Source organism: Tiliqua scincoides, chromosome 1, assembly GCF_035046505.1.
Source record: "Tiliqua scincoides isolate rTilSci1 chromosome 1, rTilSci1.hap2, whole genome shotgun sequence".
Lineage (NCBI taxonomy): Eukaryota > Metazoa > Chordata > Lepidosauria > Squamata > Scincidae > Tiliqua > Tiliqua scincoides.
In genome coordinates, this window is record NC_089821.1 from 245,498,264 (window position 1) to 245,516,413 (window position 18,150).

The window sequence follows — 18,150 nt, forward strand, 5'->3', positions numbered from 1 at the left end:
AGTTGACACAAGTGCAGAGCAGGTGGGTTGAGAGGGCCATATCCTTGCATGGTCCCCTAGACCCCTCCCTCCTGTGGACGAGGGCACCCAAGGGCGATGGGACGTCCTGGTGGTGGTTTTCAAAGTGACCTGGTCAAATAGGGCAGGGCTTTTCAAATGGGCGTCGCGACGCCCCAGCCTGTGGGCCTTGGCCTTTGCCCCCTTAAGGGCCGGGAACAGCCTGGAGGCAGGGAGGAGGCAGCAGCACGATCCCCAGGATCGTGCCACTCAGGGGGCTGCAGGGGCTTGGGTGCACTTACCCAAGCCTCCTGCAGCCTCCCCAGGATGCGGGGAGCCCAGTGCGACCTTTGGCAGGGCTCCCTGCAGCAGTGAAAGTCAAAGCGGAGCGATTGCGCCCCGCCTCTGCTAAAATGGAAGTGGAGCGCGATTGCTCCGCTTTCACTTTCACTGCTACGGGAGCCCTGCCAAAGGTTGCACTGGGCTCCCTGCACCCCGGGAGGCTGCAGGGGATAAGTGCACCCAAGCCCCTGCAGCCCCCTGAGCAATGCAATCCTGGGGATCGCACTGCTGCCTTCCACCTGCCCCTGCTGCCTCCCCCCGCCCCCGTAAGCACTTACAGTGGCTCAAACTCTCCATGAGAGTTTGAAAACCACTGAAATAGGGTAATTCATAATTATGGAAATATACTGTGGATGGAGATAAATTTTATAGTAAACTTCTCATGTATCTCAGGTCACTGAATAATGTTTGATCTACAATGACACATAACTTGTTTCCTCAGGCTAGACTCTAACCACTGAAGTAGCAATAATGAGTTTTGTAGTAGCTCCTGCTATAAAAAATAAAACTTCTTTTCATTATAGTAGTGTATTTGTTCTGATTGCTTGTTTAGCTTTGAGAATTAATCAACTGGTGAAATAAGATTGTGTTATTTTGGGGGGGAACATGGGTATTAAGCAGTGAACTGTGTAAAAGTGCATGATCCTAAAGGTGAGAAGAACAAATTTATTATTACATATTTATATTCATTGTCAGGAGGTCAGGTTATCTTGTATTTGATGCAAGCAGTTTTAAAACAGTCAATAACTTCAGCAATATACTCAAATGTATTAAATTATAAAACAGAACAAATGTAAAATCAGTACTTCATAAGAAAAAATGAAATAAACCAAAATTCAGCTTAAATTTATTTATCCTGCCCAATAAATCTTTCTTAAACAAAGTAAAAAAAAAAAAAACTCCATAAAAATTTTCCGAGAGAAGCTATCCACAAGTCAGCTTTGGAGAAAAGTTAATAAATGTGGGGCTGCCTTAAAGAAGGCATTGTTTTGTAACTTCCTGATGCAATCCTATGCATGTCTACTTGGAAGTAAGTTATTGAACTTGCTTCCAGGAAAGTGTGTACAGGATTGTTCTCTATGGGCCCAATCCTATCCAACTTGCCAGCACTGATGCACCTGTGTCAATGGGGTGTATGCTTCATTTTTGGGTGGGTGGGTGGGGGGTACTGAGGCCTCTTCAAGGTAAGGGAACATTTGCATTGCAGCTACATTAGTGCTGGAAAATTGAATAGGATTGAACCCTATAACTGTATATATTTCCTAAGATATGAAGGGGTAAAACCATTTTAAATTTTAAAACCATAAGTATCTCCAGGAGTATTAGTGAATTTTGCCCTGTATTTTGTGTATAGTTTTGCTATGTAAACTCCACTTCAAACTTTTTTTGGCAAAAAGTAGTATATAAATATTCTTAATAATAATTCTGGAGCACACAGAGGCTGTAAGCTTATCTGTAGTCCAGGGAGAAATAATTTACAAAATCAGTAGCCTACAAGAATGCTTTCTTTCCTAAGAAAGGTATTGTGAGCTTTGACAACTCTCCCTTTGGGGACTCAACCCAAGTAACCAAGTAATTTTGAAGGCTGACTCCTTGTGGTAGTAGAATCTTTCCAACATTCCTAGAGTTAGAGACTTAAGGCCCAATCCTATCCAAATTTTCAGCACCAAGGCAGCCATGCCCATGGGGTGCATGTGGCATCCTGTGTTGGGGTGGCAGTCACGGAGGCCTCCTCAATGTAAGGGAACTTGTGTTCCCTTACCTCAGGGTTACATTGGGGCTGCATCAGAGCTGGAAAGTTGATTTGGATTGGACCCTGAGTATTTTCAGTAGTAGGTAGTGACATGTGACAATTCCTACTAGAGACACTCTGAAGCTAAGTCATCTCATTACACAAAAACTTAAGGTTATATTTTAACTCTTAAATACTTATTGCACTCATCTCCCATCCAGACCTGCTTAGCATTACAGATGGTGCTATATCTGAATAATTGCTTTGTGGGAACATAGTTGTTATCAAAGTCATCCATATTTGTTTTCACATCTTCAGCAGGTCCCAATATATTCAGCAGTTATCAAACCATGAGATAGTATGGCATTCACAGTGGATTGATTGCATGAAGTTGGCTTAAATCATTATTTTACATTGCCAGTAGGCCAATTAAAAGTATTTAGATCAATGAATTATTCTCCATTTGCTATCTAGATGCTTCCTAAGTAAGAATACTTACTAATGGGTTCCTGAAGCCATGAAACATAGTAATTTAATATTGTTTCTCTGATAGGTTGATGTATCTAATTGGTCCATTATTTATAAACACCATATTTTCTTTTTTAATCTAATGAAGGAATTTCTTCAAAATATGAAAAATAGGGTGTATCTTACAACCATGACAGGCTTTAGTAGATAAATACTTGTTGGAATTTGCCAACTGCCAAAAGAAATGCCAAGCTGCTCTGTCCTACGTTTCCTAAGTAGATCAGTGTTCTCCATGTTCTTGGATTGGTAGAGTAATAAATACTTATAATTAGAGTGCTGACTCTGAGCTAGTTGCAGATATCAGATAGTTACTAGGCATAAAAGAAGAGTAAAAGGTCACAAAGATGGATCACTAGACAACACTTTAGCTGACTTGCCAGTTCCTTGCCTCCAATATCAGTTCGTAAAATAAGTACACAAACTATTATGCTGGGTCATGACTGGCAAAGATGGGGTTCCCCACTGTGTGTTCTCTGAAAAGGTCTTTTTAAAAAGGCCTTTTTAAAGAGGGTCATACGTTCTGTTTTAAAAGCTTATGTTTGCATTAAATTCAGATTTTATTAAAAGCAAGGTTTTAAAATATATTAAACATATAACTGAAACCTAAACAGAAATCCTTTAAAAAAGTGTTTTTAATCTATCCTAATTAGTCGTACTCGGTAGTGCACTGTTTCAAAAAAAGTGTTTGCACATAAGTCTTATGTAAATGATTTGACTTCACTTTCTGGTGAGCAGGATAAGAATATGTTCAAGGAGATTCTCTACATGTTGTTGAAGCTATAGGCTTTTGTTGACAAATTTGTCATTTGTAGGCAAATGCCCCATTTTCGTACTCTGTGTTTGCAAGATAAGAACATAAGAACATAAGAACAGCCCCACTGGATCAGGCCATAGGCCCATCTAGTCCAGCTTCCTGTATCTCACAGCGGCCCACCAAATGCCCCAGGGAGCACACCAGATCACAAGAGACCTCATCCTGGTGCTCTCCCCTACATCTGGCATTCTGACTTAACCCATTCCTAAAATCAGGAGGTTGCGCATACACATCATGGCTTGTACCCCATAATGGATTTTTCCTCCAGAAACTCGTCCAATCCCCTTTTAAAGGCGTCTAGGCTAGACGCCAGCACCACATCCTGTGGTGAATGGCACGGTGAATAGCCTGGAGGCTGTTGTGTGCTGCCTGCAGGGTTGTTGCTTAAAACTACCCACTTTGATTCTTAGATTTGCTTTATATATCATGCTGTCATTGCATTATAGTGTACAGAGTGGGCATAGCTATCATTTAATGATAGCTGGCATTTTTGTCTGTCCTTTACAGTACTTGTATGGCATGGAAATCAGTCTGAGCACTAGATCCAGCATCCTTATATTGAACATGATTGATTTTATGTTTTTATGGCAAATATTCAGTTCCATGCATTATTCTGCACTGTAGGAGATTCTTCCAACACAAGTGTTTTGGCAAACTCTTCAAATGCTACATAGTAATTGCACAGTGGCATGATACCTAAAGTACTATATTAGAGCAATGTGTCGTTGCTGAGTGCAGTTAATAGTGGTGTCTAAAACTAAAACGGTGTTATCTGAATAAATGGGGAGTGGGAATTCTTCACATGTACATTTTACTTTACTTACTGAAGAGCTTGAAAGGTGCTGCTCATGCACACAGAATCCTTGTTTCTACATCTGTGAGAACTAATAGCGCAATAATGAAAAAAAGCAGATTTTCAAAAAACCAGTTTTCAATTTTAACATCAAGCTCTGAGGTGATATGTAGACATGCAGAATAAAAACATCTTTGATAAAATCTGCCACTATAGAACAATCACTTATGCTGCTAGCACCCTTCATTGCGGTCTCCTTTTTGCTTAAAAGTGTTGAAGCAACTTGTGTGCTCCTGCCTGACCCAAGGGGAAATTGCACCTGACGCCTCCCTTCATCACTGCAGTTTCTTCCATTGCATTGGGGATTGTGCAGCCTCCGCTTCAGAGGAGGAAGGCTGGAAAATGGAGAGGGCAGCAATGACAGTCACGGCGGCAGTGGTGCCCATTTATCACTGGCTTCTCCATGAACAGAGGTGGCAAGAGGAAGATTGGATTTACTGCTGTTCCTCCCCTTCCCTCCAGCTTACCTGCTTCTTCCTCCTCACTCTGCTGCTCTGTTTGAAATAGTGTGGCACAGCAGGTAGAACAAGGAACATGCAAGTGAAACAGTGCTCCTCTGGGCTTCCTTGTACCGCCCCTCTCTGCCATGCAATTTCACATTATAGTATGGCAAAACCAGTAAGAGGGAAAATGGGTAGGTGAGGTGGCTGATGGGTGTGGGGTGCCAGTCTGTTGCCTGAGACAGCTTGGCTTGCCTCACCTCTGGGCTGCAGTAGCCTTGTCTGTACTCAGAGTTGCTCAAATATTATCTCAAAATACTTTTTTCCCCAAGTTAAATGCCTAATTTGCATTCCATGTTTCAGCAAGTGGTAATATTGAGTATTTACAATATAATCACTTAAGTGTTGGGAAATATAATCTTGTGCATATTTGGAAATGATAATGTTTGGTGTAAATCACATTTGTATAATAGAAGCTAAAATGCACATTATGTATGCTGTTTTGAGTGAATTTTCCTTTTATTAAAGGTGGCTTTCTAGAAGATGACCATAGAGGATCTACCTGACCCTTCCACAGAAGGTGACTCATTGACTAGACAATACCAGTATTTTATCCCAGGCTCTGAAGGTTCAGTAACCTATTCGGTTTCTGCAGCACCAATGCCTTCTGAATGTGGTAAGGATATTTGTAGAAAGGGAGAACTTGCAAAGCTGACTTCACAATGTATTGGAAGATGCATGCAAGTGGATTTTGAAAGAATGCTCTCAATTCTGAAATACTGTTCCTGTTTTAAACTGTCACATCTGTTTTTCTTCTCTGAAATACAGAAAGGAAAAACTAGTGTGATAGTGTGTATTACTCATAGTGTGCAGTCTGTTTTAGGGCCTTGCTAGGCAACCTCATAATTATGCACTTAATGCATGAAAGATCTAGATTTCTCCCCTAAAATGGAAAATTTTGTGCTGGGTGAACTCTTTTGTGGCTAGAAACACTCCTGCAAGCATCAGTATTTTGGGAAAATTTAATTTTTCTTCCTGGAAAGCCCATCTGTTATACTTTAGAGCCCTGTGGGAAGTGTTTGTGCAAGTGGGGCTATAGCTTTTTGGGGTAGTGTCAATGATAGTTCTTTTTTAGAGAGCTGGTGAGTGTTTAGATTTTGGAACATCCCTGCTTAGTCAAAAAACTCACTGGATGGCCTTGAGCCAGCCCTACTCTTTCTTAGTTTAACATGATTTGCAGGTGGTTGTGAGAATTTTAAAAGAGTGGTGGGGTGAAAGGATGTATGTGTTGTCCTGAATTTTTTGGGAGATGGGCAGGATAAAAATGTAATAAACTACATTAATTCTGTCCTTTTGAATCCTCTGAACATACATTTTGTCTTCATTCACTGCACTTCTTTGGGGGCTGAATACCTTCCTGCAGAATGACTTAAGAAAGAAACCACTATTCTAGTTTTAAAAGCAAATAAGATGGCAAATACTTTCAACACCAACAAGGCTACTTGCTTGCTTGTACTTGTGTTCTGCAATTTTGTAAGCCTGCGGTTCTCAAACTCCCTGGGATCACGTCACTTCCTTCCCCCCGCCCCTTAAGGGCGCAGAGGCCAGGGCCCTCAGGCTGGGGCATCATGATGCCCTAGTTTGAGAAACCCTGTTGTAAGCTTTTGACAATTCTCCTTTGAAAAACGGAAGCCTTGGTTTTTTCAAAGCTGTGTGCTCACCCTGGTGATGGGTTAGCATGCATCTAGTATTCCATTAGATTTAGTTTTAGTAAAGTAGTAAAAAACAAAATTGGTTTTATTTAATATAGAAAAGCCCTTATTGTCCCATAGTATAGTCAGAGTAAACAGAACCAGGATGATGTAGTGGTTGGGGAGTTGGACTTACACCTGGAAGATCCAGATTCAAATCCCCACTTAGCCATGAAGCTTCCTGGGTGACCTTGGGTCAGTCACTATCTCTCAGCTTCACCTTCCTCATAGGATTGTTGTAGAATGTAGAAGAGTGAACAAAGTCTGTGCCACATGAGTGGTAAAGGGACCATCTTTAACCCCTGATTTCCCATGGCAAGATTCCAAGAGAATCACTCCATTTCTTTGTGCTCATCATTTAGCTGTGTTGTCTTTCCTTGAAAGACTGGTTTAGTAGGTGCTATATTCCCTCCCCCGTCCATCATGCTAACCTTTCCAACCCTCTTATTTCCCCTTTTTTTAGGGCACATAATTTAACTTGAATAATCTCACATCAGGAAACTGTCTCATTGTAAGCTGGACTGACCTTCAAGACCCTTCCTTATTCTCTTCTATTTTAGGGGTGCTTGATGGTCTGCTTCATGCTAGGAGGAAGTCAATTGTCAAAAGTAGTCCACTGAATTAGGAAAATCTTCTTTGGGTGGGCAGGGGTGAGACTGGTTAACCTGGTTAACCTGCATACTTTAATAGCCATTGTGATGACTGCTCTAACTGTGAAATTACTAAACATGTTTAATTGTACCATAAATAAGACTAGTTCCAACTGAACAGCTCTTTTTAGTGCCAATAAATCAATCTGTTTATCCACTCCAACAGCAGTATACGTCAATAGGTTTTTATTTAAACCACATCCTTGGAGGAATTTAACTGACAACAAATGTAGTTCACTAAGATGTAGGGAACTGCTGATGCTTATTCTATATATGTCCCTACATTCTGCATAACTAGCAAAAGGCCGAGATTACATAATTAAGCTGGTTTGTAGGCAAACACAGGTTTCTGATGAGCTACTACATTTCTCATGCTAATGATTCTGGTTTAATGATTCTGAAGGTGAGAGGGAGGGTAGAGAGATTCTGTCCCCCCTCTCTTCGCTGTAGCCTAGTTATGTTGAGTTCTTCCTTAATTCAATATAATAATTAGGGTCTTGGCACATGGAATTACATGGGGTGGGGGAGAAAACAACAGGTGGTGTGTGCCCTTAGTATTTTTTTTTTTTAGTATTGAAAGGAGCTGCTTAAGATTGCAGTTGGGAGTAGAAGAAATAGGTTGTTGAGTGCTTTCCCTGCCGGATGCATTTCCTCTCAAGACTACCTAGTTGTATTGCCTTTTCACTGCAAAAATGTATTCTTCCCCTGTCCCCTTCTGAGGAAAAGCAGCTTGAGGAAGATAGCTTTAGGCTGCAATCATAAGCCAACAATTGATAGGAATGATTTGACTTTCCTCTACAAGCTGTCACTTTTCATTATTTTAGTGCACTTATTTGCTTTATGAACATAAAAACCTGTGGCATTGATTTTACAAAAAACTTGTTAAATTGTATTGATTTGATTTGAAACCAGTCACTTACTATGTAATTCTTGGAAGTAAACTCGATTGAGTTCAGTATGAATTACTCCCTGGAAAATGTGCATAGAATTGCAGCCTTAATTATGGAAACAATCTAGTCACTATAGAACCATCAAATGTTTCTCTTGAATGTACCTGTTTCAAAAGAGAACAGTTTTTCCCAGTGTGTCCTGCTAATCTTATCCTGCCAGTCCATATCTTTAATGTAGTGATATTTTTAACATTCCAGTTTATTACCATTTATCAAAAGAAGTTTGAATTTATTTGTTTATTTTGAATTATTTGAATTTATTTATTTTGCCACCAACATCTGGTGGTCTACCAAAAGATTGCTTAACAGTATGACATTCTTAACTCCATTCCTCCAAAGATTTAGTAATACAGTATAATCTGTGGGGATCTACAAATAGGTTATCTAAGAATTTTCTGGTCCATTTCTAATGCTCTTTTTTCAAAATTGTTGAAAAATTCTAAAATACCACTGAAGGTGTGTAAAATCAGTATTATGGGAGTGATATTGCCAACATACATTTAATCCAGTCTGCTACTAAAGCATGCACATGCCCCAATTTTGTAATGACTCATTGCAACATTTGGGGAAACTGATATTTTATAATTGCTGTATTTGGTGTGATTAATAATAATAATAATAACAGGTATTTATATACTGCCTTTCTTGGTCTTTATTCAAGACTTTATTCAAGGTGGTTTACATAGGCAGGCTTATCCAAATCCCTTATTAAATAGGGATTTTTACAATTGAAAGAAGGTTCTCTTTCAAGAACCACTACATTCAGGTGTTTCAATCCGATCTGGCTTTACATTCTGGCTTCCATCCTCCCACGCTCAGAGCAGATGGAATAGCTCGGCTTCAGCTTGTCAGCTGCTTCAAGGTCGCACGGTTTCTTGTATTTGTTTTGTTTAAATCTTTCCCAGAGTGTCTCTTTTGGACTGATTGTCAGAAATATCAATAATGTATTTTTGTCATAAGATGTTTGTGCCAAATCTTTTATTGTTGCTTTTCATGGAAAAAGAAAATCTTCTGCAGGGGAATGTTATATGGAATTCTGTAGTTTGGGGCGAAACTACTACTACTTGTGTGATAGTTACTGTTTTCCTGTTCTATGCTGTCTAGAACAGCTATAGATATGCAAAAGTGTTTTTTACTTTAAATAGTATTTGTTATTATACATTTTGATTCTTTCGTGTTTCTCAATAAATGAGAGACTTCCTTGTATTCTATGTGCATACTCTTTTATTTCCTTTTTAAAGAAAGTAAATCTACCTTTTTCCTCCTCTGTAGAGTTCTCCTTTTTTGATCCAAATGATGCAGCATGCCAGGAAATTCTTTTCAGCCCCAAAACATCTGTGTCTGAACTATTTGCTGTCTTAAGGCAGTGGGTCCCCCAAGTCCAACAGAACATTGATATAATTGGGAATGAGGTGAGGAATATATAAATACGGTCTTTTGTTCTGACATAACATATGGAATTGCTTTTGTTTGAGAGCCAGAGTTATCAACAGTACTGTCATCTCTGCAACCTTATGGATTTGAAATCTAACTCTTATTAAAGACTTAAGAATTAAAGATTGAAGAACTTAAATTCTAGGAAAGGGTAGTGAATGCTGCAAGTGTAATGAAGACTCATGCAGACTATAAGTTTTACTTTTATGACCCATGATTTGGTCAGAGAAACAGTTCTTCCCCTGTCCTCATCAGTTCAATAGAAACTTTATAGTTCTGCAAACATGAAAAGCCAGATTCTTTATATTATGCAGGTAAAGCTTTTTCAATATATTGCATTAAGTTTAATCTTTTGCAGTGTTGCAACACAGTATTTCCCAAGTGCTTATAAACAAGGAAGTACAGAGTATGCTTGATTAAACTTAGTGACTTCCCAAATTTAAATGGGCCTGGCAGTTGATGAGTTAACACTAATGGCAAAAGAAAAATATCCAGTTATAAAGGTATACCAATGATGACGTTAAAATGTGCTTTGTTTCCCTGTAGTGCAGTGTGTAACCAGATTGCTTGGTAGAATACGAAAATGAAGTGAAATTCTAGATTCACAGTTGCTAGGTTCAATTGTGAGACAAATACCTTTCCATGCCTGAAAGTAAGTTATTAAATAACTGCATCTGAATAATACACAGTCTTGTCTATCATTTTTGCAGATCATTAAGAGAGGCTGCAATGTGAATGACAGAGATGGACTGACTGACATGACTCTCCTGCATTACACATGCAAGTCAGGGGCTCATGGTATTGGTGAGTGAAGAAATTAGAGATCATTGATGTTCATTATTTTTATGGCAGGAGAAATTAGTCTTTGATAGTTGTTGTCCCGTCCCCCCCCCACTTCTCTTCTTCATTGTATTGCCCCAGTGTCTACTTTGGAACAGTCCGTGTCCTTCTGTTTGGGCATTTGTGCAAGTTAGGAAGAATATGTTAGTTGTGAACCATATCAGACTGTTTCTGATTTGAGAGTTGCATTTATCCATCTCTGATTTCCTCTGTGTTCAGGTGCAAATCAAGGGTTAATTTGTTTTAAGTCAAAGCATTTAGGCTGCTTGAGAGGTTATAAAATTCCTACAGGGAAGTTTGCTCTTTCAAAATTAATCTAAAATTTGCTTTTTGTTTGAAAGCATATAATGACCACATACAGGTTTCTCACTTCAAGTACGTGCAGGAAGTATGGTGCAAATGTAACTAATCATTTGAGTTTTTCTAAAGCTAGTGTTTCCACTGTGTTGAAAGGCAGCAGCTTCTTGCCTAATCTGAAAATTATTTTATACTGAAACACCTTGCTAGGAATTCCTTGGCTGTGAAGTTGCCAACATTCTTTGAATATGGTGCTCAGTTATCTAATGTGCTGTTATTGCCTATTAAATATCCACAAAACAAGATATAAAATGCCTTTTAAAAATATCTGCTTCACAGGGGATGTAGAGACTGCTGCTAAATTTGCCTCTCAACTTATTGACCTGGGTGCAGACATCAGTTTGAGGAGCCGTTGGACAAATATGAATGCTTTGCACTATGCTGCTTACTTTGATGTTCCTGAACTCATTAGTGTCATTTTGAAAAATGCAAAGTCGAAAGGTAAATATAACTAAATGTAATGGCAGTAGTTGCTGTGCTTCTTCTTGTCGGTATCACAAGAGGCTGTTTCCTAACTTATTTTTTTCATACCATGTGGAAAACATTACTCATTAATAAGGCCAATGATGCATGTCTTGGGACAGAGCTAGATGTTGTGAACACATGGGGATGCTGTCCCAATTGTGGCTGTAAGTCAAGTTTGTCCCTGTGTAGTTTTGTAGTGAAACTTAGCTCTCTCTTGATGTCATCATGCTGTGCATTTTCTTTGAACTGCTTTCTATTCACATTGTTGGCAGTACTGGAAGTAAGGAAATACACAGCATTAGGACATTAGAATGTGTGTAAATGTAACTATATGTTACGAAGAACAAATATGTTTAGTTCTGCCCTTGCAATGTCCGGATAAGCAAATGTTTAACTTCCATATGTCTCTGACTTATGCCATCTGGATACTTCAAAGACACATTCTTAAATGTGTAGGTATGAAGATATCTTTTTTAAAAAGCTTCACTTTCTCTAAGTAGAAATAATTTACATGCCAGGTCAAATATAAGCATTCAATTCTGAAATCACCTTGCAAGACTTATGCCATCTGGATACTTCAAAGACACATTCTTAAATGTGTAGGTATGAAGATATCTTTTTTAAAAAGCTTCACTTTCTCTAAGTAGAAATAATTTACATGCCAGGTCAAATATAAGTATTCAATTCTGAAATCACCTTGCAAGATGTACTATCACATTAGTCTTGACATTGTGTTCTGTTAAAATTATTCTAATCTACACCATTATCTTTTCATAAAGATAATGACTTTATACAAACTGTAGCTCAGTATATGCATGTAATAATTTAATTAAAGCTAGTATTTTTCAACTGTCACTTTGAATAGAATAAAGCACTGAATCAGTTCTTTGGATGTTATTGTTAATAGTCTAATGAGAACAGTTTATTTGATCAAGGAATAAATATTAGAGAACTGATGACCTTATAAATTGCTAAGGGGGAAATAGAGAAGAAAAAAAGTACATGTTCTGACATTATGCAACCAGTATAAAGTCAAAACAAGAATGGAGAAGCAAAGCTAAACTTGTTTTAGCTGCTTTTCTGGCTTTTTGATACTTTTTTAGAGGAAATCTAGCTAATCCACCTGGAGACCAGAATCACTTCTCTGTGTTTTATTTTTCTTGCCCTTTTCTGGAGTCACTGGAAGTAGATTCCTAATGGAATCAGAGGCCACAGCCACATATTGTGTGTAACATGAGAGTGCCACTGAAAATGACATCTCCACATAGAAATCCTTCATTATGTCTTGTACTTGCCCTTAGTGTGACATAATCATCTGCCCCTTTTCTTTGTTGTACTGTTTTGGCTGCTGCTGATCTGAAAAAGCACAGCATAGTATTGTATGGGGAGGAAGAAAACAAAACTGAACATGAATTAGTAAATGTCTTGATTAGAGACGACATCCCAATCCAATCCTGTGCAGGAACAGGCAGGCCAGCTGGCCTGCGCTGTATCTAGTGTAGGGTGGGAGGCGGCTACAGCGCAACTCAGAGTAAGGGGATTTACTTCCCCTTACTCCATTTAGTGCGTCAACCACCCCATGGGGCTGCTTGCATCTGTGCCAGTGAAGTTGCTGGCAGTGGGCTGGCTGGGAGGGGGGTTAAGATATGGCCTACACTGCCCAGGAAGAAGACACAGTCCTCTTTTTCACTTGAGTTCCTAGAGGAATTATCTACTTACAGTCTTGATCCAGAGATGGTAGTTGTAGTGCCGTTTCTATGTTTGCAGGATGTGGTGATTGTTATCAGTCTCTCAAAGTCCTGTTGATCTGTTACTGTGGTGGTGGCAGCACTCCCTGCCTCCTTCCCCCAACTGGTGATCAGAACTTCTTCCCTATTGATTACCTATACTGTAAAAGGCTGTCAGTATATCAGCTGCGTGTTGGTGGTTGTGGTGACAGTCACAGGAATATTGCTCCTAAAAAATTAGCTGCAGATGTTCAAAAATAACCTGTAAGTTTTCAAATTAATGAATCTATATATTGCTTCCCAAAATTAGCTTGTTCTGTTAAAACTTGTTACTTAAATCAGCGCAAATGTGCATATGCCATAGGTATAAACTGTTGAGATGGTGCCTATGACTGTGGCAGTATCATAATTACAAAATTTGATAATTGTGTTTCGTTTAGTTGGGTTAGGGTCACTCATTCTCATATGTGCTGGATGCTTGTTTGCAGATGTGGATGCCACCTGCAGTGACTTTGATTTTGGAACAGCCTTGCATATTGCTGCCTTTAATTTGTGTACTGGAGCTGTAAAGCGTTTGTTGGAACACGGAGCCAACCCTGCCTTTAGGGTGAGCTTTTGATTTGCACCCTTTTGGTTCATCTATAGTCTGACTGTATTTGTTTAACCATCTCTTTATTAATAATAAAATTATTAATGTTCTTGCATGTTGGATATGTTAAATTTGATGTCTGAAACTGCATCACCAACATAAGAAAATATCTGTGTGTGTGTGTGTGTGCGTGTGTGTGTGTGTGTGAATGTACATAATTTAGTCTTAATACCTGGGGTGCTAAAGATGAGCTACTGCTGCTCTTTCCAAATGGCTCACTGAAGCTCCTGGGGTTTTCCTTGGAGAACCCCTTGTCAGGCCAACTGCTCTTTTCCCACTGTCTGCTTTATCCTGCAAACAAAGAGGTAGGGGCTGCAGGCAGGAAGCAAGGGAGAAAGAGGGAGCAAAAGGGAGAGACAGGATGGGGAAGCTGCTCATTCACTTAGCTTCAAAGTCCTGGAGTCCTATGGTAGTAAGTCTATTCACAGACTTGTGTATACACTTGCTTATCTTTAATTAGATTTGGCAAAACCGTTCCGTGATGCCAGTATTAGCTTTTTAGGAATTGGGCAACCTGGAGCTTTTGGTTACTTTATTTTAGTACCTGTTTTAGGCATTCCATAGAAGATTTAGATAAATGTTGGCTTTGGGTTAGTTAATAATTAGTAATTGAGTCATAGCTACATGTTTCATTGTGATATTGCTGTATCTGAATTTACTTCCTTTCTATTCTGTTTGTTTCTTCTCCAGAATGACAAAGGGCAGACTCCAGCAGATGTTGTTCCTGACCCAGTAGACATGCCACTGGAGATGGCAGATGCAGCAGCGAGTGCCAAAGAAATCAAGCAAATGCTCTTGGATGCAGTGCCTCTGTCATGTGACATTTCCAAGACCATGCTTCCAAATTACGATAACATCACTGGCAAAGCCATGCTTGGATCCCTTGGTCTAAAGCTGGGAGATCGAGTTGTCATTGCAGGACAAAAGGTACATCGAAGAAACATGTTGTGTAGCAGGGGAGCAGACTGGATTGAAAAGGCCATGAGACTTAACCTGGAGGCTGTGACTCCTTAAAAGTCAAGGCAGTTGTTTGCCTCATTAGGCTACTAAATATGGCCGTATACTGTAGCTTCATCCTCCTCATTGAGTCTAGTGATGTGAGCAAGGAGCTTATTAGTAGTACTTACAGAAGGATGGGTCTTTAGGTCAGTGTGTGCTTTGCCCGCAGATGATTTCTGATTCAATCCCTGGCATCTTCAGGTAGGACTGGCTGGGAAAGGCAGGCTGACATTGTTGGGTAGTGTAGACAACACTGGGTTATATGCACCAGTGGTCTGAGTCGGTACAGGGCTCCTTCATAAGTTTGGATGGTATGTATCTGTAGGAGAGAATAGTATTGCCCTGCAAAGCCTTTTAAAGCTCTCTGTTAAATACTGGCATATTGTGTGTGTATAATAACAAAGGGTATTATATTCCAATCTCTGAAATTTTTATTTTAGGGCTTATTCAGCTTGTGGTTGCATTGTCCTGATTATCTCTTGCCCTTCATAGTAGATTGTCCTTTACATCATATTTTTGGCCTTTATTGTTTCTGATGGTAGTAAAAGCTAAAATAATTCTGATGGTGTTGAATTGTACTTCTGGTGTGAAATGCAAAAGAAGCATATAAAGCCATTTCCACAACTAACCAAGAAAGCAGGAGATAAAAACCTTTATGCGCAATTGCAATTTGTGTTGTGGATCTTTCTCCCTCTCCATGGAAAATAGCCTTGATTAATAGAGACTGTATTTCTGCAAAACATTCTCAGCCACTTACTGTAATGAGCCAGTGGAGGTTAGTTTTTAAGGGCATCTACAGGCATCCCCCGCTTTTCTGTGATCTGCTCTTTTGACCCTTTTCAATTATATACAGTGGTGCCTCGCATAACGAATGCCCCGCGCAGCGAAAAACCCGCAGAACGAAAGCGGTGTGCGAAGTTTGGTAACTCGCATAACAAATTTTTATGACTTATGCTTCGCATAACGAATTTTTTTTTATTGTCCTGGTTTGTCTTAAGGGGGGGATCTTCATGTCCCTTTATGATCCCGTCCACCCTAGTAAGGGGCGGATCTTCATGTCACTTTATGATCCCGTCCACCCTAGTAAGGGGCGGATCTTCATGTCACTTTATGATCCCGTCCACCCTAGTAAGGGGCGGATCTTCATGTCAGCTTGCTCCCAGGAACGTGTGCACAGGATTATAGCCTTCAAACTCCCCACTCAGCATCCCCCCATCGCTCATTCACCCTCTCACTGCCCCATTTCCTTCACGTTTCCCCCCATGATCACGGCAAAAGCAAGCAATTGAATGCAACTGCTGTGTCCTCCCCAGCTTAGAGCACAATCCTGTGCGTGTCTCCTCAGAAGTAAGTCCCATTGTGCTTGCTCCCAGGAAAGTGTGCACAGGATTACAGCCTTCAAGCTCCCCACTCAGCATCCCCCCCCCCGTTTTTGAAATCCTCAGTACAGTATGTATGCCTTTAAAGAGCACTTAATAAACACTTTGTAAACCAAATTTGACTTTGTTCTGACTTTTCTTGCCCATAGGAACGCATTAATTAAATTTCAATGCATTCCTATGGGAAAACGCGCTTCGCAAAACAAAAAACTCGCATAACGAAAGGACTTGCGGAACGGATTAATTTCGTTATGCGAGGCACCACTGTATAAGCAGGGAACGCCTGTCCTCAACAGTCTCTCTAGTACCACCTATTGGTTTTATTCCCTAATTGCAGCAAGATTTCTTCTGCTTAAATAATGAGCAGAATCTGCAAAAGCTAAAACAAAGATGATTCTCTACCATATTTTGGCTCCAATTGACAATTTTATGGTTTTCAACAGTACAAAATGCTGTTGCAAGCTAAAAAAAGAGTGGGTTCTGCATTTTGACCATTTCCAGTTTTTGACAGTGCTCTAGTCCCTAAACTGTTAAATAAGCAAGGGAAGCCTGTATAACTGTTCATTGCTTGGATAGGTCAGTGGATCTCACCCACATATAAGTCACATGCCTTCCCTACACAGGGATATGCAGCTGTTCTGTGTTTTGAAACTGACATCAGAAACATGGTGTCAGATTTACTTAGTGAAACTTCCATAAACTTGCTTTCTCATCCTGTGACCAACTGTGCTTACCTCAAAAGGTAATATGGTATGCATTTCATGAATATTGCATGTATTAATCCTGGGTGCACGATTTGGACTTCTCCACTTAATAGGGAGACACCTTTTTGTGTTATCGGGAGCAAATCCAGAAGTACAAACCAATTCTGCACTTGAATTCTCTTGCGCTGAAATCATTGCAGTTCAGACATATGTTCAACCTTCATGTCCAATGTCTTTATAACTACCTACTTCAAAGTCAGAAGTATTTTTTTCTCTTTTTCTTTAGGTTGGCACATTAAGATTTTGTGGTACTACAGAGTTTGCCAGCGGGCAATGGGCTGGTGTAGAATTAGATGAAGCTGAAGGAAAAAACAATGGAAGCGTAGGGAGAGTGCAGTACTTCAAGTGCGCTCCCAAACACGGTACAGCCTTTTATTTTATGTCTTGCCTTGCCATCTCTTTCATAAAAAACCTTTTAACTTGGGCACATACCTATCACGTTTGAACATTTTGCTTGATGTTCAAATAGCTAAATCTTTACGTGACTAATGATACTGTCTCTTGCTCTTGCTTGCCAAATTGCATTGTAGTTTTAGTTTGATACTGTGCTTTTGGTTCTCCTACTAATGGTAAAGTGATCAGTGTGTTGTGTTTCTCTGATAGCCAAGGAATTCTATTTGTTATGTGCCATGAATGTGGTTGAATGCTATTTTTGGAAAACTGGAAACAGTGAGAAAATTGCTATGAAACAAATGGCAGTAAATGAGAACTGAGAATCCTCTGTTCAATCACAGATGTGTACATGTGCATGCTATGCACAAGTGTTTAAATTTACAGTATGTTTCATCTCCTATCCATAAAAGGGAAGCAGTAATACTAGAAGCTGCATTATTGTAAGGATAAAATATATTAATGGCTGAGTACAAAACTGTCAACTTGAGTACTCAGTCGTGCTCTAAATACTTGAACAGTCATAAATATTTGAATAAGATTATTGCAGAAAAGCTGAATTCTTTTATTAATAGCCTTTATCTGCCTTTTGTATCTTCTCTGACAGGTATTTTTGCACCTCTGTCTAAAATAAGTAAAGCCTCAGAACACAAAAAGAATGCAAGAATTTCTTCCTCACGACCTCCATCTTCAGTCAAGTCCAAGAAAATTGATGTAACACACATAACTTCTAAAGTGAATTCTGGTAAGGGTTATAGCAGTGGTACTCAAACTTTTCCGGCCAGTGGCTCCCTTGATCCCCGTGGTCATGACTCCCCATCATGTTCCTGAGGGCTGGAAGTGACATCATTAAATAGGAAGTGGCCAGAAATATTAACTATATTAAATATAATATTATAATATAATATTAAATATTAAATATATTAACTATATTAATATTAATTATATTAATCATATCACTAATTAAATGCAGATCTTAAAAATATATTAATACACAGCAATATACATGCTTTATAAATGATCAGCTGCTGATCACTGGGCAGGAGGTCCTGTCTAGAGGATAGAGCCTCCGTTTGCCTGAAGATAACA

At 39.4% G+C, this 18,150-nt stretch overlaps 1 protein-coding gene across 3 annotated transcripts in view; it reads left to right on the forward strand.

Annotated features, from left to right (window-relative positions):
• The window catches only part of CLIP4 (CAP-Gly domain containing linker protein family member 4), a 47,455-nt gene that overhangs the window by 5,591 nt on the left and 23,714 nt on the right, over positions 1–18,150 (forward strand). For all 3 annotated transcript variants that reach the window (XM_066618665.1, XM_066618667.1, XM_066618666.1), the window contains exons 2-9: positions 5,235–5,382; positions 9,330–9,469; positions 10,202–10,295; positions 10,968–11,129; positions 13,369–13,487; positions 14,220–14,456; positions 16,898–17,033; positions 17,669–17,806. In XM_066618665.1, coding sequence (XP_066474762.1) covers positions 5,250–5,382; positions 9,330–9,469; positions 10,202–10,295; positions 10,968–11,129; positions 13,369–13,487; positions 14,220–14,456; positions 16,898–17,033; positions 17,669–17,806 — 1,159 coding nt within the window. In that variant the 5' untranslated portion in view covers positions 5,235–5,249. The remainder of the gene's footprint in view (positions 1–5,234; positions 5,383–9,329; positions 9,470–10,201; positions 10,296–10,967; positions 11,130–13,368; positions 13,488–14,219; positions 14,457–16,897; positions 17,034–17,668; positions 17,807–18,150) is intronic.